Raw genomic sequence first — 23,971 nt, 5'->3', positions numbered from 1 at the left:
GGTACAGCTCAGGAGGGGTGGGCGCATGCCTGTCCCCATCCTCTTTCCTGCCCGACCAGGCTGCATGCTCGGATACGGGCCTGGTATGGATTTGGGGGGGACCCCCACACTGTTTTTTCGGCGTAGGGTGTTCCCCTTGAAATCCATATCAGACCTAAGGGCCTGGTATGCTACTAGAGGGGGAACCCATTCCAGTTTTTTATTTAAAATTTGGCATCGAGTTCCTCCTCCTAGAGGCGACTTCAAGTCGTGTTGTGGGTCGCGTTGTGATTCATACTCAAGTCGTGTTCAAGTTGCCTCATAGTAAAGCGTCAAGCTAATTAGATGCCTTTCCCTGCTATCTTTTTATCTAAGCTACCATTACCACGGTTTACTGGAATATGCCAGTCTATAATCTACAGTGGAAATACGTTGCAACTAGTCTGGTGTATTTTTAATGTTACTACTGTGGCTCTAGGCCAGCATGCTATCATTGTGTCATTATGCTATTTTGTTGTTTGTTTGTTTTTTCACTATGTATCATGTCATGGAATACAAGTTTTTACTACTTTACTATGATGGCTATTATATGTTTATGCATTTACTATATGACACTATTGATGGCCTTATCACCAGACAGTATTATAGTACTATGCAATGTTATTTCCCTGGCTGCACGCTTCATTAAAAAGTCCCAAATTTAGTTCCTTTTCTCAAACTTATTGGTTTTATGAGGCCATCTAGCTGGCCTCATAAAAAAGTCCCATTTTTTCTCATTGTTTATTAAGATACACAGTGGGTCCAACCATAAAAAGCACATTGAGGCCTATCTAGTAATAGAAGGTTCATCCATTGTGGTGAGTGTACATCCATGTGGGGTCACCCAGAGCATCTGAAAGTGGTCAAGCATTTATCTGTTATTAATGGCACCAGCACTGTTCACTTACCTTTTGTTTTTTAGGCAACTGTTATTTGAATGGGACTTATTGATACATTAGAAATGTGTTGAATTTTCTGGTGTTTTTTTATTTATTAATTTTGTACACTTTTACATTTGGCAAACAGTTTAGTCATTTTGATTCACATTTTTGGTAGGGCAGTCTATAAACACTCACCAGCCACTTTTATTATCCTCCAATCCCAGAAGATGTCATTTTTTGGGAAGCACGTCGGGTGGAGAGCATGTGTGACGTCATTGCGGTTAGTAGGACGGGTGACACTGCGGGCGGCTTGATTTTACTGCTCGTTTTTTTGTGCCTCATTGTGAGTGTATTTCCTTTTATCTTAATAAAACTTTTAAACTGATTCACGCTATGAGGCTTCTCCCTGGTCATGTTTCATACATGCTCCTATGGTGAGTGGTTCTCACCCAAAGAACGTAAATAAATGCCTCTGTGAGATGCTTATTGCTGTGGAGTTGATTAGACATGTGCACAGAATTTTTTTTCGTTTTTTTTGTTCTGTTTCGTATCGTTCCGTAGGTTCGTTCCCGTTCGTTTTTCGTAAGATGCCCATTTTCCTGTTCGTTCCCGTTCGTTTTTCGTACGACGCAATTTTTTCGTATTCCGATCGTTTCGTATTTTGGTTACCGTTTTATTTTCGTACATGCGGGATGGTTCGTTATTCTGTTTAATTCATGTTCGTTACTTGTTAGACAATAATTTTCGTGAATTTTCGTCATTTTGTACTTTCGTAAATATATCGCGGGATTCGCGGCACTTTCAACACGCGGCTCATCCATATTAACTATTGTTAAGCCCCATACACTTGGTCAGACTTTTTTAACAACAAACATAAAAACGATCGTTTTACCGAACGTTCGTTCATTTTTAAACTCCATCAGAAAACCATTTTTGGGTTCCAGGTTCAAAAGTCTGGCCAACTGATCTCTCCCTTCAGACGAAAATCCACAGAAAAGTTTATTTGGCTTTACTGTACTACTGTACTCAGCACAAAAGAGAAGCTGCTTCACTAACTAACTACACTCATTGTCCATTCAAAAAAACGAAAATGACATCTTATAACAAAAGATTTGCATTCTGTATTTTGAAACCAAGAAAAAAGGAATTCAGAATACAGAATACAAATCTTTTGTTATAAGATGTCATATGAACATACAAACAGAAAAAGGATTCAAACAAAATATAGAATGAAAATCTTTTGTTAGATGTCATATGAACATACGACTGAAAATCAAAATACGAACAGAACAAGGATTCAAACAAAATACAGAATGCAAGTCTTTTGTTATAGTTGTCATATTCGTTCTTTTGCCGTTTTCGTTTTGTCGTATGTTCGTTCGTATTTGCGGTTGTTTGTTATGCGACTCATTCGTAATCCCATCGTTTTCGTATTTTGGTGCTTAAAGTTTTTCGTATGTACACATTATTCTGCAGGTACGAAAATGAACATTTTCGTACGAAAATAACATTCGTACGAACGGGAATGCACATATCTAGAGTTGATTGTGGGCTGTCTATTCTCTGTAACAGGAATTCATTCCATTTGATAAGAGGCCAGTTGTTACACTAAGGAACACTTTTTTTAACATTGGCACACATTTTAGAGTGGCATCGGATTGTGAAGCACTGAGCATTCTCATAGCTCCCAACTGTTCCTGATTTCGAGCAAATTTGTTTTTTTCTTTTACTCAGACCATGCTAAGTTCAAAGTCACTTAAATCCCCTTTTTTCCACATTCTGATGCTCGGTTTGAACTCCAGCAAGTCGTCTTCCCCACGTTTAGATGCCTAAATGCACCGAGTTGCTGCCATGTGATTGGCTGATTAGAAATTTGCGTTACCAAGCAATTGAACCTGTGTACCTAATAAAGTGACCCGTGAGTGTATACATGAATGTGGAAGTTAGACACATTTTTGAAGACTGCATCAGTCAAAATCACATGAATCTCTGTTCCCTTTTTTGTATTTGTTTTTTGTTTTTGTTTTTTATAGTTTTCATTGTTATTTTTTATTGCTCCATTGCAACCATCCTTGTGAAAGTGAAAGATTGAATCACTTCCCAATTCTGAGTCAAGAGGGAAATATTCACAATAAAAAGTGTTGAGAACTTGGGGCCAGATTCACAAATGAGATACGACGGCGTATCTCCTGATACGTCGTCGTATCTTTGTTTCTATCTATGCGACTGATTCATAGAATCAGTTACGCATAGATAGCCATAAGATCCGACAGGTGTAATTGTTTTACACTGTCGGATCTTAAGATGCAATACCGCGGCCGCCGCTGGGGGGAGTTTGCGTCGTAAACCAGCGTCGGGTATGCAAATTAGGAGTTACGGCGATCCCCGGCGGTTTTTCGCGTTCGCTACGTCGCCGCTAGTCTAGTTTCCCGTCGCAAAGTTAGTCGGTTTTTTTGGTGCCTTAACTTTACACAGCAATCGTATTGCTGTGTAAAGTATGGCCGTTGTTCCCGCGTTGAAATTAAAAAAATAACGTTGTTTGCGTAAGCCGTCCGGGAATACGGAATTACGCTACACGCGTCGCCGTTCAAAAAAATGACGTCACGGCGCGCAAAGCACGGCGGGAGTTAAGAAACGGAGCATGCGCAGTAGGTCCGGCGCGGGAGCGCGCCTAATTTAATAATTTAAATGGCACACGCCCATTTAAATTGGCCCGCCTTGCGCTGGAGGCCGCTGGCGTAGGTTTTCATCGCAAGTGCTTGGTGAATCAGGCACTTGCGATGAAAAATTGCGGCGGTGTAACGTATCTAGGATACGTTACGCCGCCGTGATTCTACGTGAATCTGGCCCTTGGTGTCCTTTTTCATTTTCTATACTACAATATTATTTTACATCAGTGTTTGTTTTAACCACTTGCCGACCGCGCACCGCCGAAATACGTCCACAAGGTGGCTCTCCTAGGCGAGAGCACGTAATATGACGCCCTGTCTCTCAGCCGCCACTAGGGGCGCGCGCGCGCCCCCCGCTCGCCCCCGACTCCCGTGCGTGTGCCCGGCGGGCGCGATCGCCGCCGGGCACACGCGATCGCTCGGTACAGAGCGGGGAACGGGAGCTGTGTGTGTAAACACACAGCTCTCGTTCCTGTCAGCAGGGGAAATGCTGGTCTTCGGTTCATACAATGTATGAACCGAGAATCAGTGTTTCCCCTAGTGAGGCCACCCCCCCCCCCCCACAGTAAGAACACACCCAGGCATACTTAACCCCTTCCCCACCCCCTAGTGTTAACCCCTTCACTGCCAGTGGCATTTTTATAGTAATCCAATGCATTTTTATAGCACTGATCGCTATAAAAATGCCAATGGTCCCAAAAATGTGTCAAAAATGTCCGAAGTGTCCGCCATAATGTCGAAATACCGAAAAAAAATCGCTGATCGCCGCCATTACTAGTAAAAAAAAATATTAATAAAAATGCCATAAAAATACCCCCTATTTTGTAAACGCTATAACTTTTGCGCAAACCAATCAATAAACGCTTATTGCGATTTTTTTTTACGAAAAATATGTAGAAGAATACGTATCGGTCTAAACTGAGGAAAAAAAATGTTTTTTATATATTTTTGGTGGATATTTATTACAGCAAAAAGTAAAAAATATTCATTTTTTTCAAAATTGTCATTCTATTTTTGTTTATAGAGCAAAAAATAAAAAACGCAGAGGTGATCAAATACCACCAAAAGAAAGCTCTATTTGTGGGAAAAAAAAGACGCCAATGTTGTTTGGGAGCCACGTCGCACGACCGCGCAATTGTCTGTTAAAGCGACGCAGTCCCGAATCGCAAAAAGTACTCTGGTCTTTGGGCAGCAATATGGTCCGGGGGGTAAGTGGTTAAAGCAGTGTGTTTAAAGTGAAGGTTTGCGATGGGTGATACTGTAAAGCAATGGTCTCCAAACTATGGCCCTCAGGCCACATCCATTCCACTATGAAACTTTAGCCCCAGCCAGGGGCAGAGTATCTTCAGACTGAGGATTCAGATCAGTTGGTCGCTACTTCCAATGGGGACCCTTTTGTAAGGGGGGCTGTCATATGTAGAGGGGCTCTAAAGTGATATAGGGGCTTCTGATGCGAAAGGGGTACTCTAATGTGAAGGGGGGCATCTGATGTGAAGGAAGGGGGCTCTGATGTGAAAGGGGGACTCTGAAGTGAAGGGAGGTCTGATGTAATGAGGAGGCTTCTGAAATGAGGAGGGGTGGCTTCTGAAGTTTTAGTGGCCTTTTGATAAGAGTGATTATTCATTCATTTAAATTTTATTCATCAATTTATTAAACTGATTTTTTTGGCCTGCAAATATTTATAAAATATATGATGTTGCCCTTGTATGGTCCTTCGCTTGTCTTCCAGTTCCCGCTGCCAAAATATTTACTGTGGGAAAGTGGCTGTGATTCCTTGCGCCTTAAACAAGTCGCATTGTCCTTCAGCCTCCTGGGACATGTGATGTGTCCCAAGAGGTTGCAGACAGGAAGTGGGGGGGGAACTTCCAGTGGATTCCAGTGGGAGCAGGTACCTGCCAAAAATGTACTCGCTCCCCCCAAAAAAATAAAATGTGCCAAAATTGTTAGAGAATGGGGGGAGGAGGACATGAAACTAAATTTACCCTATAGGGTGAAGTTAAGCTTTAAGGATGCTACTGAATATAGTAAAGTGTTTCTATTGTCAAAACTCATTGTTTTTTTTGGTTTTTTTTTATGAAATGGGAAGGGTTGGAACCCCTGTCAGTTTTTTTTGATGGGAACATGTACCCTCTCTATTAGTCCTGGTGACCATGGTCACTGGAAAAGAAATTCATAGGAAATCCAAAATTGTATTGTTGTCATTGGAAAAAAAAGAGGTCAGTCGTGCTCATCCAATGGTTACACCTATTCTAGTTACAACTGTCTAAAGTTGGTCTTAGATAGATTGGAATTTGTCTGGTTCCAGCTGAAGCAGACGATTTTCGGTCTATTTATGGCCATTCCCATTTGAAAGGAGTCAACCTAGTAATCAACTCCTCTGGAACAGGAATGATGGACAATCAGGTAATATGGGTTCCTGGTCAGCTCCCAAGGGGAGTAATTTAGAAGAGCTACCAGTGGATCAGGTAATACGTGCTTATCGAACAACGATGACAAAATGGAAAAGATTTCTACCCAATAAGACTGCACTATCGGACACTTCCACCAGGTATGTAAGTACCGTATTTATCTCCCTATTACGCGCTCCGGCGTATAGCGCGCACCCCTAATGTAGCCCTGAAATTCCTGGGAAAAAAATGTTTTATACTTACAGTTTTGGTGTCTTGCAAGGGCGTCCATCGGCGGCCTCTTCCGGGCCGGCGTCCTTCTGCGGCCATCGTGGTGTCCGTGGTGTCCTCCCACGCTGTCTCCGAGTCGAATCCCGGCTTCCCGCACTGTGTTTAAACCACTCCGCCGACATATACCGAGCGCAGTACACTCAGGTATAGTCGGGCAGGCTCGGCTCCTCTTGCGTAAAGGATGTACAGGACGCACAGGACGTGACCGCGAGAGGAGCCTGAGCCTTCCCGAGTATACCCGAGTGTACTGCGCTCGGTATATGTCGGCGCAGTGGTTCAAACACGGCACGGGAAGCGGGTATCGGCGTATATTGCGCACCCACAATTTTGCCCTGATTTTAAGGGCAAAAAAGTGCGCATATACGCCGATAAATACGGTATGTGCCAGTCTCCCCACACTCCTTCGCATGGGAACAGACACACCCACTACTGCACGAGTCTGCTCTCACTCGGAGGATCACCAGGAGGAATCAATTGTCATTTGCCCTCTGTTCTGCTTGCAGTGAGGTTTGAAGCACCTGCTGCCAGAGGAAGGTTAGGTAGTCCAGCCAGCGATATTCCAGCCTCCTACATCCAGCCGGACATCCAGCAGGACTCTGCACCCCCAGCGCCGACTCCTAACTCTCACTCCTAGGGCCAGACAGGCAGGGGTCTCCTCAGCCAGGATCCAGGACAGCTACTCTTCCTCCAACTTTGGCCTCCTTCTTTTCTCCCCAACATCATCAAGGTAAGGCCTTTTTTTGTTCAGGCCTATCCACCTCCCCTTGGGCTAATTCGCAACCGTCCATTTCAGGATAAGCCGCGGCTGCGGCCCAACAAAGGGGATAACGGATAGATCTTCCATCCCCCACACTCCCAGCCGTGATCGGGGCATCCCCGCTGCCTCCATTCCTCAATCCCACCTCGGCCTGAACAATTCCGCGGCAAGCTCGCGGCGACCGCATTTAGGAAAGTCTGCGGTTTCAGCCGTGGCCTAGCGGTGCGCCGCGCTTGCTCCTCACAAACTTCACTAAACCACGCCTGCCCCTGGAGGATCTCTACCATCGCCCCTTGGTGCCCCAGAGCCCCCTCCTCCCTACAACCGGGCCTCACCCAGCTGCACAGCCCCCGGCTTGGGCCTAGTCCCGGTCGGCGGCCATCTTGCTACACCCCAGCAACTGTGATATTGCTGGGACATAGCCCCACTCCCCTTCCCCAGCCCCAAAGCTGGGATTTGGCTCCCACCCCCACATCCTCAGGTCCAACAGCTCCAATTCCAGGGTCCGCCACCACCTTGTGGGATCAGGAAGGAATTTTTTTTCCCCCCGATCACGGCAGATTGGCATAGCACGGCCAGGGTTTTTTCGCCTTCCTCTGGATCATACGGGGAGGAAGATATGCCGAGTGGGGAACCCACTTGGAAATCGCCCTTCCTATCATCATTGAATACCTCCCTAAACAATTATCACTTTCCCCGGCGTTTTTCTGCGATTATGTCTAATCTGAGATACTCTGCAGAAATCATTTGGGGTCTAAAGCCATTCGCCTCAATATTACCAGCCGTCACCAAAAAAGCTCTAAGGAATGAGCAACTGTTAAGAATCAATCGACGATCGACAGTCAAAAATTACACGCATTTACCCCAACCTAAGCACATATCATGCGCTTTGGTCAATACAATGTAGGCAGTAAAACACAGACAAGAATGCCATGATTTCATTCTACAAAGCGATTTAGACTGCCTTTTTATCACAGAAAGCTGGCTCACAGACGACTGTAACACCATTCTATGAGAATTGGTGCCAGAGAATGATCGCATTCTAACGGAAAACAGAGTGGGGCAAAGAGGAGGAGGCCTGGCGGTGATCCACAAGACTCACCTCTCGATCACTAAACCAGGCCTTCAGTACTCACTTCCATTTATGGAAACCCTCACTCTGTAACTGCAAACAAATCCCCAGGACACTGTTCACATACTCCTGTGCTATAGACCACCGGGTCCAAAAGCGCACTCGCTCATGTCATTGACAGAGTTCATCTCCACCTATGTCCTAAACACCAAACATCTCCTGCTGTTTGGGGATTTTAACCTCTAGGCCAACTCCTCACAGGACCCCATTGCCGACGCCTGCATTGACCACTTGGAAGGATTAGGTCTGCAGCAACTAGTATGTGGGCCCACACATGCTTCAGGTCACACGCTCAATCTCATTTTCAGACAAGATCTGGAAATCAATATTCTGGAAAATGAGCCGCAACCATGGACTGATCACAATGCCATTAAATTCACAATCAACATAAACGCCCCCTAAAAAAAACGGTAAAACCGGTGGCAACATACTGGACTAGATCTCAGAAGAAGCTCCACTCAGAACTCTTCAAAACTACATTAGGGAACAAAATAAAAACAATCCAACTACATCAAACAGCCACAGAAACTCTTGATGCTATAAACAAGGTTCTGCTACAGTTAGCCGACTTAGTAGCGCCAAAACGCACAACGTGCATTCGGAAAAATGACTCCAGCTGGTGTAACGACCAGCTGTCGTTGCTAAAGCAAGAGCGCAGACGAGCTGAGGCAGCCTGGAAAATAAGCTCTTCAGAGGAAAACCACACAATTTATAAGATAATAACCAAAAAATACCATAAAGAAATATTTATTGCCAAAAAAAAATAATTTTTCTAATATTATCACCAATGCCCTAAAACCGCCCCCGTGAACTCTTCAATCTAGTTACCAGGACCATGAACCCAGTCTGTCTAGAAGCCCCTAATTCTGATTCACAAGAATTTTGCAACGAATTATCAGATTATTTTATCAACAAAATTGAAAGAATCCGTGAAAGTATTCAGCAAAATACAACCTCCATCTACCCCCCCCCCCCTAAATCTCAAACCTAATACCCACATAATTCCGCCACAATCACCTAACTTCACTCTAAAACCCATTTCCATCGATGCCACTAAAAATATCATCAGGACTCTGCGAAATAGCAAAGCGCCTAATGATATCATCCCCACTAAACTGCTGAAAGAATGTGCCGATATTTTGGCTCCAGATATCACGCAGCTCATAAACCAGTCATTCAAGGAGGGCGTGGTGCCACCCTTGCTGAAACAAGGTATAATCAAACCAATTAAAAAAAACACCCTCGACCCCAAAGACCCTAACCACCGTCGCCCCATAACAGGCCTAAATGTCTTCTCCAAGGTAATGGAGAAAGAAGTTGTACAACAGCTACAACATCACTTAGACACCCATAAATTACTTGACCCATTCCAGTCCAGTTTCCGTCCGGGTCACAGGACAGAAACAGCACTGCTTAAAATATGGGATGACGCTCTAGAGGCCGCAGACGAAGGAGAATCTTGTCTTCTAGTACTGCTGGACCTAAGCACAGCTTTTTATATGGTAGACCACAAATTATTGCTGACACGGCTAGTCGAAGTAGCCGGAGTTGCGGAATGTGATTTATCGTGGTTCTCCTCCTTCTTGGAAAACAGATCACAAATAGTGAAACTGGGCCCTTTCACTTCTGAAAAATGCACGGTGTCATCCAGAGTCCCCCAGGGATCCGTTCTGTTCAATATCTATCTCCGCCCTCTTTTTGAAATCATCAGTAACCAGAAGTTACTTTACCACTCTTATGCAGATGACACACAACTATATTTTCGCATCTGCAACAAAAAGGATCATTATCTCGGACTAGAGAAATGCCTTACTTTAATAGAAAAGTGGATGACAAAGAGTTACCTTAAACTTAATGGCTCAAAAACAGAACTTCTCCGGTTTCAGGCCAATTGGAAGATTCATCCCGCAACAACATGCACGCCCCAGCCCATTCTGGGTCAATCCATCACCCCCAGCACCAAAGTCAAAAGTCTCGGAGTCATCTTCGACACCTACATCACAATGGATGCACAAATAGGGTCAGTAGTCAGCGGATCGCACCATCTGCTGCGTCTTCTACGCAGACTCACTCCCTTTATCCCAAAAAAAGACATAGCAGTCGTGGTGGGGACACTTATCAACTTCAGACTTGACTATGCAAATGCCCTCTATCTTGGACCTATATATCACTCGTCTGCAAGTCGTTTAAAATACGGCCGCTCGACTTGAGACTGGGAAAAAACCATGGGAATCAATCTCACCTTCGTTGAGATCCCTTCATTGGTTGCCCGTAAAAGACAGAATCACTTTCAAAGCACTCTGTCTAACGCATAAGTGTATTCTGGTAAATGCCCCCCAATATCTATGCGAGAAACTTAAAGCTCACAACACCAATCGCATTCTGCGATCCACCAACCAAAATCTACTCCAGATACCCAAAGCCAGATACAAGTCCAAAGGAGAATGAAGATTTGCGGTCCAAGGACCCAGACTATGGAACTGTAACAGGAGTGACTTTAGGGGCACAGGGTGAATGAGAACCCCACTATGGTCTGTGCTAGTCACATTTAATGCGGTCAGATATTGTATATATATTGTGTGTTGGCTGATGTATACTAGTAAGCTTGCTGTGATGAAAGGGGTGAGGTGTGATTGCATTCCATTGTCTATTGTGGTAATTAAGTCTGCTATGTGGATTGGAGCTTGGTAGGCAGTCTGCATACCTATTATGGGATGTTAAAGTGTCTTGCTGTGAGGAAAGGGGGGGAATCACTCCAGCAACCCCCCCCCCCCCCTGCTAAGACTGTTTACTGAAGGAGAAGTTTGAACACACCTGACCTGTATCACCATTGTCATTGGACAATTTAACCCACCCTGTTTCCCAAGGGTGGGAGGGATGTATTTTGAAGAGGAATGTGTTACCATGTGCAGATAATAAAGATTCATTCCCTGTGTTGAACCTCAAACAAGAGCTGTGTGTCTCGTTTCTGGGGGGGATTCTCATCGGTCGTGTTCGTTTGCCTGATTGTGGAGTGTCGATAAGCTGTCTTGGGTGGAATGGAATATCATGAACGGATTTAACCCCTGTCCCATTTGGGGTTCCGTTACAATTGTTGGCAAGCAGTGAGATGATCCCACAGCCTTAAAGGACAGCTACAAGGACACAGGGCAAAGGAGTCTCAGTATGCACGGCTGAAGCGCTCCACCCTCAAGGACTTACTGGAGAGCCGGGGCAGACCGGCGAGCAAAAGATGGACATGATCACAGAACTTGTCCAAATGGATGGAGCGGAAAGACCCAACATAACGGAAAGGCCCAGCGTAACAGACAGGACCCCGGAGGAGGCAAGCTTTGATCGGGCTGTCAAACTAAGACTGGCACACTATGGTCCTAACCCTCCACCGGAGATCATAGACCGGGTTATAGCTGCTGTGGATGCAAATTGGCTACGGCAAAGAGGTTCCGCAGCAGCAGAAGTCACAGCAGCACCAGCTGAAAGGAGAAAGATAAATTTTGCTGCTTTTAAGAACTTCATTGAAACTGAAGGGGAGATTGATGGGTACCTTGCTGATTTTGAACGGCAATGTGCCCTACACCGGGTGCCCACAGAGGAATGGGTTACCATTTTGTCTGGGAAATTGTCCGGCCGGGCCAGTGAAGCGTTCAGGGCCATCCCAGACAAGGATATTATGAACTATGGACTGGTAAAAGAAGCACTTTTGGCCAGGTATGCCGTCACACCGGAGGCATACCGGAGGCGGTTCCGAGAGACGAGCAAGCAGACTGGAGACTCATATACCGAGTGGGCATGCCGCCTACACCGCACAGCATCCCACTGGGTCGATGGATGCCAAGCAGAATCCGGGGAAGAGGTGCTGCAGGTGTTCCTGCTGGAGCACTTCTTTGACAAACTGTCCCGGGAAGTCAGAGAATGGGTCCGGGACAGAAACCCTTTCTCCTTGTCTGAAGCAGCTCGCCTGGCGGACGAATACACAGACGCCCGCAAACTGGACAACTCTGTGGTCAAGACCACAGCTCGGGTAGATTATCGATCAGTGGCACCCCCGCCGGCTATTGCCTACAAACCCCAGTCGGACCGTCCTACAGCACCACCTCCAGCGGCCACTTATCCTCAGAAGCCTAGGTTCAACTCCCAGGACTACTCACAGTCCATCAGGTGTTTTGGGTGTAAACAGCTAGGACACAGAAAGCTAGACTGTCCATTGAATCCACCCAGGCAGTCACAGTCATGGAGACAGCCAGAAAGGGGGAACCCCCGCACATCCATGCCTGCGGCCCACTGCGTTGAGGAGGAAGAACATTGGGGCGTTCTGCACGAGGCAGATCCGATACAAGCAGCTAACCAGGACAACAGGCAGCAACATAGGCAGACTGTCTGGGTCAATGGAAAGGTAGCCAATGGACTACGCGATTCTGGGGCCACCATGACCCTGCTACAGAAGAAACTCATCCCAGAGAGCCAGCACACCGGAGACACCGTAGCCGTAAGAGTAGCGGGAGGCACCGTCTTCCGGCTGCCCGTTGCCCGGGTTCACCTGAATTGGGGGGTTGGTTCGGGACATGTGAATGTGGGGGTGATGAAGGATTTGCCAGCAGATGTACTACTGGGGAATGATTTGGCCCCCCTTGTTTCTGCGTACGCCCCGATGTGCCCCGCTGAAGCCCACACAGTGACTACCTGTGCCCAGACCCGCGTTGCTGGAACCAACTCGCTTGCTGCTGCGACCCGGGTAAGACTACCTTCCCCGAAATGTACTGTAGATCCGGCACAATATCACAGTCTAAGTTGACCCGAAAAGGATCAAGCCGGGTCTGCCAGAGTGTTACACAAGGGGGGAGCCATGTAACAGGAGTGACTTTAGGGGCACAGGGTGAATGAGAACCCCACTATGGTCTGTGCTAGTCACATTTAATGCGGTCAGATATTGTATATATATTGTGTGTTGGCTGATGTATACTAGTAAGCTTGCTGTGATGAAAGGGGTGAGGTGTGATTGCATTCCATTGTCTATTGTGGTAATTAAGTCTGCAATGTGGATTGGAGCTTGGTAGGCAGTCTGCATACCTATTATGGGATGTTAAAGTGTCTTGCTGTGAGGAAAGGGGGGGAATCACTCCAGCAACCCCCCCCCCCCCCCTGCTAAGACTGTTTACTGAAGGAGAAGTTTGAACACACCTGACCTGTATCACCATTGTCATTGGACAATTTAACCCACCCTGTTTCCCAAGGGTGGGAGGGATGTATTTTGAAGAGGAATGTGTTACCATGTGCAGATAATAAAGATTCATTCCCTGTGTTGAACCTCAAACAAGAGCTGTGTGTCTCGTTTCTGGGGGGGATTATCATCGTTCGTGTTCGTTTGCCTGATTGTGGAGTGTCGATAAGCTGTCTTGGGTGGAATGGAATATCATGAACGGATTTAACCCCTGTCCCATTTGGGGTTCCGTTACAGGAACGTTCTACCAACCACCATCCGATTGGAGGTAAACCACCTGGCCTTCAGGAGAAAGATCAAGACCCATCTCTTATGAGGGCCCAGGGAATGGATACCAAGCGCCCAGAGGCGATTCAGTTCGCATGTGTTGCGCTATATAAGTTTCTCACTCCCAGAAACAGGTGGTAGCCTGTGAAACAACTTGCAATCCTGTGCAGTACCAAGTACCATTGCGATAAAACTTTTCCAGGGCTCAATATTTCGAGAGACCCTATGGACTGTTTGCCAAATGTCTAATCAGTTTAAGGTCATGAAAAATAAAGCTTAGTGAAAAAAATTAAAAAAATTATTACATTTACACCCAAGCACTTAAACCTCCCCCAAAAGTTTTTGAGACCCCTCTCACCCACACATTCACACCTGTACGAATGTAGACAAACAGATCGAGGGCATGAAAAAACTGATTGCGATAGATATGATACATAGACATTATACCAAGCATGCCAGAGTGAGAGCAATAATTCTAGGCCCGCGCGGTTAACTTTAAACGAATGACCTTTAGGGGCAGTTAAAGCGTTGCATAAGAAAAATATATGTAGCAACCTCTAAAGTAGGTACATAGGTGCTAAGTGTAAGGTTTTTGTGTAAGCTGCCAGTGCAGGTACATTTAAGCAGGCCTATGCTGTGAGCTAGGCCTGTTTGTTTTGATATGGAGGCAGGGGAGTGGTTTAGTGTAGCAGTAGGTGACTGACATGTACTTCAGCTCTTGGGCGCCACCACTGTTTTCAGGGAGAATGTTCTGGAAAAGGGGCAGGGCAGAGAGTTGGAGTGACATGGGGTGCATGTGAGGAGCTCTGACCAATCCCCAGGGCCGCCATCAGGAATTATGGGGCCCCTTACACAGCTTCAGGCATGGGCCCCCTGGAGCAGAGAAGCGGGGGGTGGGGGGGGGGGTGTTGCTGCCTGAAATTGAGAAGCGGGGGGGGCTTTAAAAAAAAAGAAGAAATAAAGAAAAATATATATAAAAAAGGGGGGTAGCCATCTGGGGCCTTCTGGGCCCTTTAATAAAAAGAAGATTTTGTTTTTAAAAAGGAGGGTTGCCATCTGGGGCCCTAGGGACCTCTGGGCCCTATATATATATATATATATATATATATATATATATATATATATATATATATATATATATATATATATATATACAAATTATTATTATTTTTTATAAAAAGAAATTACAAAAAAAGGGGGGTTGCCATCTGGGACCTCTGGGCCCTTTAATAAAAAAAAGAAACCTCTGGGCTCTTTAATAAAAAATAAATAAAAACAAATATATAAAAAAATTAAATAAATATTTATATTAAAAAAAAAAGGAGAGTTTCCATCCAGGGCCCTGGGGACCTCTGGGTTAAAAGGAATAAAATAATATAATTTTTTTTTTGAAATTTTTTATAAAAAAAAGGGAGGTTGCCATCCGGGGCCCTGGGGACCTCTGGGCCCTTTAAATATATATATATATATATATATATATATATATATATATATATAAACCAAAAAATTTAAATAAACATTTATAAAAAATAAAAAAAAGGGGGTTTACCACATGGGGCCCTGGGGACCTCTGAGCCCTTTAATAAAAATAAAAAATAATATATATATATATATATATATATATATATATATATATATATATATATATATATATATATATATATATATATATATATATATATATATATATATAAAAGGAATAAAATAACATTAATTTTTTTTTTTTTTTATAAAAAAAAGGGAGGTTGCCATCCAGGGCCCTGGGGACCTCTGGGATCTTTATTAATACTCATAATAATAATAATAATATATATATATATATATATATATATATATATATATATATATATATATATATATATATATATATATATATATATAAATAAGAGAAATAAAAAATTATATTAAATTTTTTTTTTTTTTTATAAAAAAAAAGGAGGTTGGCATCCGGGGCCCTGTGGGTCTCCAGACCCCTAAATTTTTTTTTTAAAAAATTGGCCCTTTAATAAAAAATAAAATTAAAATATATTAAAAAATATATATATATTTTTATATATAAAAAAAAGGGAGGGTTGCCATCTGGGGCCCTGTGGGCCTCCAGGCCCCTGGGGACCTCCGGGCCCCTTACAGGTGTACTGCCTGTACCCCCCTGATGGCAGCCCTGCCAATCCCTAACTAGGATTGACAGGGGGCAGGCCTCCTACAGATACCCATGGTCAGCCTGCAGGAGTTGGAGTTGTCGGCTGGGTGAACTGGATGATGGAGTGTTAGACTTTCGTGTCTGAGGGATCCCCCTTTCTGGGGTGTGTACCTCAGGTGGGGAACTCAGGAGCTGGGGCGGAGCCTCTCCTTATATGATCATTGAGTGTTGTCCTGGAACAAGAGCTGGAGGAGACAGTTGGTCCACACTTTCGGAGTAAAGTCATTCAGGAAGGATCCAGGGCAGGTGTTGGTGAGTGGAAAGCACAGTGGAAAGCTGTTTAAGAGACATGCCAGGGGAGCTGGATGTAGAGCCAGAGGGAGAGACTGCGGGAGTTTGTGTCAAGTTGCTGCAGCCATGAGGGCAGGCAGAATTTGCAAGTCTGACTTGCTGGGATCAGTAGTCCATTTACATTTATTCTTCTCAAGTAAATCAGTTGCTGATACAAAGGGGTACTGCAGGCCCCCGGCTTACAAAGGGATATCAATTAAAGACACTGGGACTTATTCAGTGAGGCCTAGTCATGTGCTGATGGGGTGACAGGAGTACTAAAGTTGGACAGTGAAGTAGTGTGCTGGAGGAAGTGTTCTGAGAAAAAAGTCTGTCAAGTTTAGAGTAAGCCATCTTGTTCTGCTAAGAGAAGTGACGCTGTTACTTTTATTCTACAAAGTACAATTTATCCTATGGGCATCCTATGGGCATCCAATGTCCCTTTTCCCCAACCAAGTTCAATCCCTTAATAAAAACAACAAAAACAAGCAAGAGACTATTAGTTGACTGAGAAGTGTGTCTAATGGGTGTCTGGAAACAGGGTGAAATGTCTGGATGCTGCAACACATAACATCGCTACATATAGGATACCAAAGTTTGATGCCATTTTACGGTCGTACACAATTTTATGTATCTATTTACTTGGCACAACCTCATCTTTTATATTTTACCAAAGAATATGTTGTGTTTGTGTACCCTAAAATTAACCTTAGGCCCCGTACACACCAGAGGATATCCGCTGGAAACGGTCCGCCGGACCGTTCCCAGCGGATAAATCCTCTGGCGGATTTGGATCTGATGGCTGTACTCACCATCAGATCGAAATCCGCGCGGAATACATCCGCAGTGAGATGTCGCGCCGTCGACGCGGCGAAGTGCGCGACGCTGGAAGGTAACTACTTTCAAGCATGCGTCGAATCATTACGACGCATGCGAGGGAGGGGAGCGGACGGACTGATCCGGTGAGTCTGTACAGACGACCGGATCAGTCCGCTGGACTGGATTCCAGCGGATAGATTTCTTAGCATGCTAAGAAATTTTTATCCGCTGGAAATTCATCGGCTGGAGAAATCTCCGCCGAAAAATGTCCGCTCGGGCCTACACACGACCGGATTTGTCTGCTGGAACTGATCCGCGGATCAATCCCAGCGGATAGATCCGGTCGTGTGTACGAGGCCTTAGTGTATTTTTTTTACTGAAATTTTGCATCTCATAAACCATTATAATAATATTGTGGGACATAAAAAATTGGAACTACCACTATTTTATTCAGTAAGTGTCACTGATACCTCTGGCATTAGAGTGAGATGCCACAGTAATGCTTGTAGGGGTAGGTAGGTAGGCAGGTGACACTTCCTCCATGTTCCCCTCCTCGTTGGGCCAAAGTGTGGGTCACATAAGAGGCCTACCCCAGGGTGGGTTCTTCTGGGCTGTGCTAGGGAACTCGGATAGGGTCACTGCCCTACACATGGGGAACCTTTACTTACTCCTTCAAGATAACATACACCTCTACTGTCACTTGCTGCATTTAGAAGGGACATGCTGAGCTGATGCCCTTTGCACCTGTCCAGCATATCTCCACTCCCCCACTCCCAGTAACAGAGTGGAGTCCCACTCCATTCTCCACATCTCTCAGCTGACAACTCTCCTTCAGTGGACTGGACCTGAGCTTATAGGGGAGGCCTGCCCTCTGCCAATTCCAGTTGGGGATTGCTCAAGGCTCCTCAGATGAGCTCCCTGTTACTCCAGTCCTGTGCCCTGCCCCTCTTCCAGAACATTTCCCTGGAAGCAGGGGAGGCGCCCCAGAACTAAAGCACAGGTGGTCACACCCACTGCTACACTAACCACTCCCTGCCCCCAGATCAAAACAAGCAGGCCTAGCCCAAAGCATAGGCCTGCCTAAATGTACCTGCCTGGCAGCTTACATCACAAAAATCCTCACTCTATCACCTACCTACGGTAGAGGGTGCTACATTTACATGCAATTTTTTTATTTTAAAAAAATTTGCAAACAAACTTTTCTCACATTGTCATTATGGGGTATGGTTTGTAGAATTTTGAGGAAAATAATAAATTGTAATGCATTTTGGAATAAAGCTGTAACATAAGAAAATGTGGAAAAAGTAAAGCGCTGTGGATACACTGTATGTGCTGGTTTCTTGCATTGCACACCTTTACTAACTTCAGACCGGGCAAAGGCAAAGTTTCAAAAGCTTTACTTAAATAACTTGGCATGACAGTCAAACACAGGCAACAGTCTTTCCCTATATTACGCTCTAACTCAGGTTTGCTGCGGCTGTCCCAGTGTACCTGCACAGGAAAGAGTCCATAAAGAGTCCATAACTAGTTGAGTCCATCTTGGTAGTATCCAGCAGCATGTGTTCGTCAGAGTGAACTGCAGGTCCCAACAATCCCCCTATGCTATAGAAGGTTACACTAATAGGCATGTTACAGCAGGCTGGCAGAATGGACTCAAGCAAAGCCATCCATAGTCAGGAACACTAGGACTCCAGAACTCTCTGGGATTCAGAACCACTGTCCCTCTTATTATCACACAGGATCAGTGGGTCGGATCCAAGAAGCCCGCCAAAAAAAAGGCCTGGGAAAGATTATTAACTTTAACCCTCCCGACTAGGGCAGTACCAGGCTGAAATATGAATACTGACTGTTTGTTCTCAGTGGTGCATGCTGGGGAGAGCATATTTACCTGTGGGTCACTCTCTTTGCCCTGGGTTTCAGCCTGGGGATGTGTGCTATCTATTGTCTGCCCTGTTAAAGTAGTTGTTAACCCACTTTCACATTTTAATACTATCCGTTTGGTTTCCTAATTCTGTGCCCCCTTGTCTCTGTTTTATTATATAAAAAATCCTCCTTTACCATATTTCACAGCGGCTCCCGGCTCTCAGAGTCCCTCTGTACTAGTCTTTTTGAGATTCAACTGTATCAATTTATTATTTATTGTTTTGTTCAAGTTTGACCAATTGTATGTGATCTTTCTTTTACTGATGTTCATAAAGTACTTATCTCATTTGAATGTTTGTATCCATACTATCATATTCCTGAAAAATTTCAATAAAAAATATTGATCAAGAAAAATACTTTTTACCTTGTTTTTAATGTAAAAACCGCACCTCTAACAGCCAAAAAGCATTGGTAAAACAGCGCTAAGAAGCCGCAAAAGCGGTTGGGCGCTGCAGTGTGAAAGGGGTCTTACTGCTATTCAGGGGCTCTGGGTTTCATCAAAATGGCAACCTCCAGCAAGAAGAAACAGGAGCAATGCTGTTGGCAATTTACAGCATACACAAATTTTGTTAGCATAAATATTAATGTGGAATGTATGTTCCTTGCTAAAGAATATTATTTTGTGTCAAGTTATATGTAGAGTTCTGCTTTAACTTACCCCTCCTCTGTAGCACATACTTAACTTTTCTTCTATTTCTCACCACTACATTTGGCTACTAGGAATGAAGAGAGATCCCTTGTATTTCCAGGTATGGAGGAGCATGTAATTCATACTGTTGTCTGCCATATCATAGTGCAGGTCCTTGTTTATTGGCTAAATGGTATCACCTGAAGGCAAAGAGAGAGTGTTCTCAGCCCTGTGTAAGCTCCAAGTCATGACTTGGAGCTTACACAGGGATTTCTCTCTTCATTCTTGGGGGTGTTGAATAGATCTGCAGGAGAACAAAGGAAAGTAGAATATAAAGTATGCTGCTTGAACACAACTTAGTTCCTGATTCCAAATTAAAATGTATTTTTAAAGTTGTGGTCAAGTCCTTCCCTTTTTTTAGTGTCAAATTCTGTTCTGCAGAAATATGCAAGAAGTTTTTTTTTGCAGATATGCACATGTAATGCCGCGTACACACGATCATTTTTCGGCATTTAGAAAAAACTATGTTTTTCCAACGTCATCATTAAAACGACGTTGCCCACACACCATCGTTTTAAAAAAATGCTCTAGCAAAGCCCGGTGACGTACAACACGTACAAAGGCACTATAAAGGGGAAGTTCCATGCGGATGATGCCACCCTTGGGGCTGCTTTAGCTGATTCCATGTTAGTAAAAGACGATTTGCGCTTTTCTGTCTGTTACAGCGTGATGAATGTGCTTACTCCATTATGAACAGTAGTTTTACCAGAACAAGCGCTTCCGTCTCATAACTTGCTTCTGAGCATGCGCGGGTTTTTACCGTCGTTTTAGCCCACACATGATCATTTTTTACAACCCGAAAAACGACATTGTTTAACTACTTGCCGACCAGCCGCCGTCATTTTACGGCGGCAGGTCGGCTCTCCTGGGCGAGAGCCCGTCATACTACGTCGGCTCTTAGATCGGCCACTAGGGGCGCGTGCCCCCGACTCCCGTGCGTGTGCCCGGCGGGCGCGATCGCCGCCGGGCACACGCGATCGCTCGTTACAGAGCGGGGAACGGGAGCTGTGTGTGTAAACACACAGCTCTCGGTCCTGTCAGCGGGGGAAATGCTGATCTTCTGTTCATACAATGTATGAACAGAGGATCAGTGTTTCCCCTAGTGAGGCCACCCCCCCCCCACAGTAAGAACACACCCAGGGAACATACTTAACCCCTTCCCCGCCCCTAGTGTTTACCCCTTCACTGCCAGTGGCATTTTTAGAGTAATCCAATGCATTTTTATAGCACTGATCGCTATAAAAATGCCACTGGTCCCAAAAATGTGTCAAAAGTGTCCGAAGTGTCCGCCATAATGTCACAGTACCGAAAAAAAATCGCTGATCGCCGCCATTACTAGTAAAGAAAATATATTAATAAAAATGACATAAAAATACCCCCTATTTTGTAAACGCTATAACTTTTGCGCAAACCAATCAATAAACGCTTATTGCGATTTTTTTCCCGAAAAATACGTAGAAGAATACGTATCGGCCTAAACTGAGGAAAAACATTTTTTTAATATATATTTTTGGGGGATATTTATTACAGCAAAAAGTAAAAAATATTATTTTTTTTCAAAATTGTCGCTCTATTTTTGTTTATAGCGCAAAAAATAAAAACCGCAGAGGTGATCAAATACCACCAAAAGAAAGCTCTATTTGTGGGAAAAAAAGGACGCCAATTTTGTTTGGGAGCCACGTCGCACGACCGCGCAATTGTCAGTTAAAGCGACGCAGTCCCGAATCGCAAAAAGTGCTCTGGTCTTTGACCAGCAATATGGTCCGGGGGGTAAGTGGTTAAAATGTCGTTAAAAAATGCAGCATGTTCGGAAAAAGAAATTGTCGTTTTTCAGAACCCGAAAAATGATGATCATTTTAAATGACATTTTTTTAAAACAACGTTTTTTTAATGCCGAAAAATGATCATGTGTACGCGGCATAAGATGAATGGATGGACAAGGTGCCAAACACTGAAACACTAAAGGCCATAAGCTCGACCCAATCTGATAAAATGTAAGCATAAATCAAAACACTACATAGACCCACATAGACCCACAAGACTGCAGATGTTTACATGGTTTCATCAGTTTCATGCATGTTCCTCTGCCAGATAGGTTTTAACTACTGTGAGTAGATTACCTTGTTTCCAATAGACCATACATTTGTCAGTATTCCATCATGATTTTTGCGCTGTGTATCCCCCTCCCTTCTTGTTTTGTCTAAAAGTATGGAACCTGTTCTGCGAAAAAAAATTATCAGTCTATGAGGATGAACCTCGTAACAGTCTGTACTAGACATCCAAACCTCATATTGTAGATCTGTTTTCAACAAGGTTAGTAAAAACTTTTGTAATTATCTTTCCTTTTTCACTTTTTTTTTTCTATCTTTCAGTAAGGAAGCTGAGTTGTTTTTAATTGCCTTTTAGCATAAATTTAAGGGTGCAAAATGAATATACTTTCTTTTTAAATGGAAGTAATGTTACATTTAAAATGGAAATTAACTTAAGTAAACGGAAAAAAATACTTATTTAACTACAAAAGTCTGCTTTTTTTAAATTATAGGCATTTAAGATGTTAAACTATTCAGGGAATGCAAGCGGCTGTCAGCCTCAATCCATTAACCCCTTCATACCAATCTTTTTGAGCTTCATCTTCCTTATTGGCTTTGTTTTGAACTGTATCAGTTTATGGATATTCTGGTTTAAAGTAAAACAATGGAACTTAACAGTGTTTCTCCAGTTCAACTTGGCCATCTCTGATGCCATCATCACCCCCGCGGCTCCTCTGATCATTATCTACTCCCTTACTGACCACTGGACCTTTGGATTGTTCCTCTGCCAGTTCAAGGTCTTCTTGCTCAGCACTCACATGTATGGCAGCATTTACTTCCTCACCTTAATCAGTATCCACCGGTATTTCTCTGTGGTTCAAAACATCAAAAGACCAGCCTTGACCAGAAAACCATTCATAAAAAAGCTTTGCTTCTTCATTTGGGGTTGTCTACTATGCCAAGGTATTCCATTTTTCTTTGTCCTTAAAACTTCTGAAGTCCACGGAGCCACAAAATGTCTCAGTTTTCATCAAACCGAACAAGCAGTTTTATTTTTCATCTGGAACTGGACCATCCTCTTCACTGGTCTCCTCATTCCTTTTTCCATAACGTTGGTATGCTACACTCTACTGAGTCGACACATCCTCAAAGTCAACCCAATGAACACCCTCAGCAAAGTCATGGTGTCCAAGTCAGTGCGAACTATCTTCATCTCTCTGATAATATTGATTATTTGCTACATCCCGGTCCATATAACCAGGACCATTGGTGTTACCATTATATTGTACTTCCCAGCTTCATGTTCTTTGCTAGAAAATATTGAGATTGCCTATTATATCACTTGGATGATGTCAGGAACAAATTGTTGTATGGATCCCATATTGTACTGTTACGCATCCGAAAGATTTAAATACCCATTCATAAGTTGCTTTACTTTTCTGCAAAGACACCGTGAGAGGAAAATCACAGACTATGCTCAACATAGCCCAGTTGAGGCATCTACGGATATTCACTCTCATAGCTCTCCTGTGACTATGAACAGTAGAGAAACTGTATCAGGGCCAGCTAAACTGTAAAAATTGGTTAAGGTTTTAAGGCTATATCCAGGGATAAGGGATAGTTAATGAGGTACAAACAACTTGGATGAATCATTTAATGGTATCTCGTATGATGTATGAACCTGAAAAATATATATGAGAGGCCTTAGATGAAAGCTGCCATTTGCTGCCATTTGGGCATATTAGTTCAAGTACAGCGGCATTACTCACACCAAGGTAGGACAGGTTCTATAGGTAAGATGTACCCATTTAAGATCCTATTTTGTGATGCTTTTCCATCTCCCACTCTGAGCTCTGCTATACTGTTGACTGCAAGAGGCTCATACCAAATCAAATGAAGGTACTTATGTTATTTGTAGATGAAAAAAGTGAATTAAATGTTGTATTAATGAATACAAAGCTGCATTAATTTGTGCCTTTTATATTTGCATGGAGCTCAGCTTTAAAATGTTTGTGTCTCTCCAACGTGAGATTGTTTTGACTATAAACACTGATTTCTAGTGGTGGCATGTCCATTAGATGTGCATGGGAACTGACCCCCCCCCCCCCATCCATGCGTCCAGCCCCATGTAGTGTGCCGTATGCATGAAGTACGTGATTAGAGCCAGAGGGAACTGGGATCCTCCACCCTGCAAAGCCAGGCCCACTGAATTTCCACAGTTACTCAGAGTCAGAAAACAGTCCGTGACTTTTTTTTTTTTTTAATTGACAGTAATAAACTTGGATAGGGATAGGTTTATGGGATGCCCACTTGACTTCAAACAAACTTCAGGGACAACTTCTCCTATATACAGTCTATTTACAGTCCAATGCTTCCTCCAGCACTCACATGCTTGAAGAACTCCAGCTGTGTCACCTTGAT

General features: G+C 43.9%; 1 protein-coding gene across 1 annotated transcript in view; it reads left to right on the top strand.

Moving 5' to 3' along the window:
- Window positions 1-23,611, top strand: part of LOC120914594 — a 33,253-nt gene extending 9,642 nt beyond the window's left edge. Inside the window, exon 2 of the mRNA XM_040325275.1 lies at window positions 22,063-23,611. Coding sequence (XP_040181209.1) covers window positions 22,063-23,127 — 1,065 coding nt within the window. The 3' untranslated portion in view covers window positions 23,128-23,611. The remainder of the gene's footprint in view (window positions 1-22,062) is intronic.
- The last annotated feature ends 360 nt before the right edge of the window (window positions 23,612-23,971 follow it).

This window comes from Rana temporaria, chromosome 9, assembly GCF_905171775.1.
Source record: "Rana temporaria chromosome 9, aRanTem1.1, whole genome shotgun sequence".
Lineage (NCBI taxonomy): Eukaryota > Metazoa > Chordata > Amphibia > Anura > Ranidae > Rana > Rana temporaria.
The sequence above is the reverse complement of the archived record's forward strand: the minus strand, read 5'-3'. Positions and strand labels throughout refer to the sequence as shown.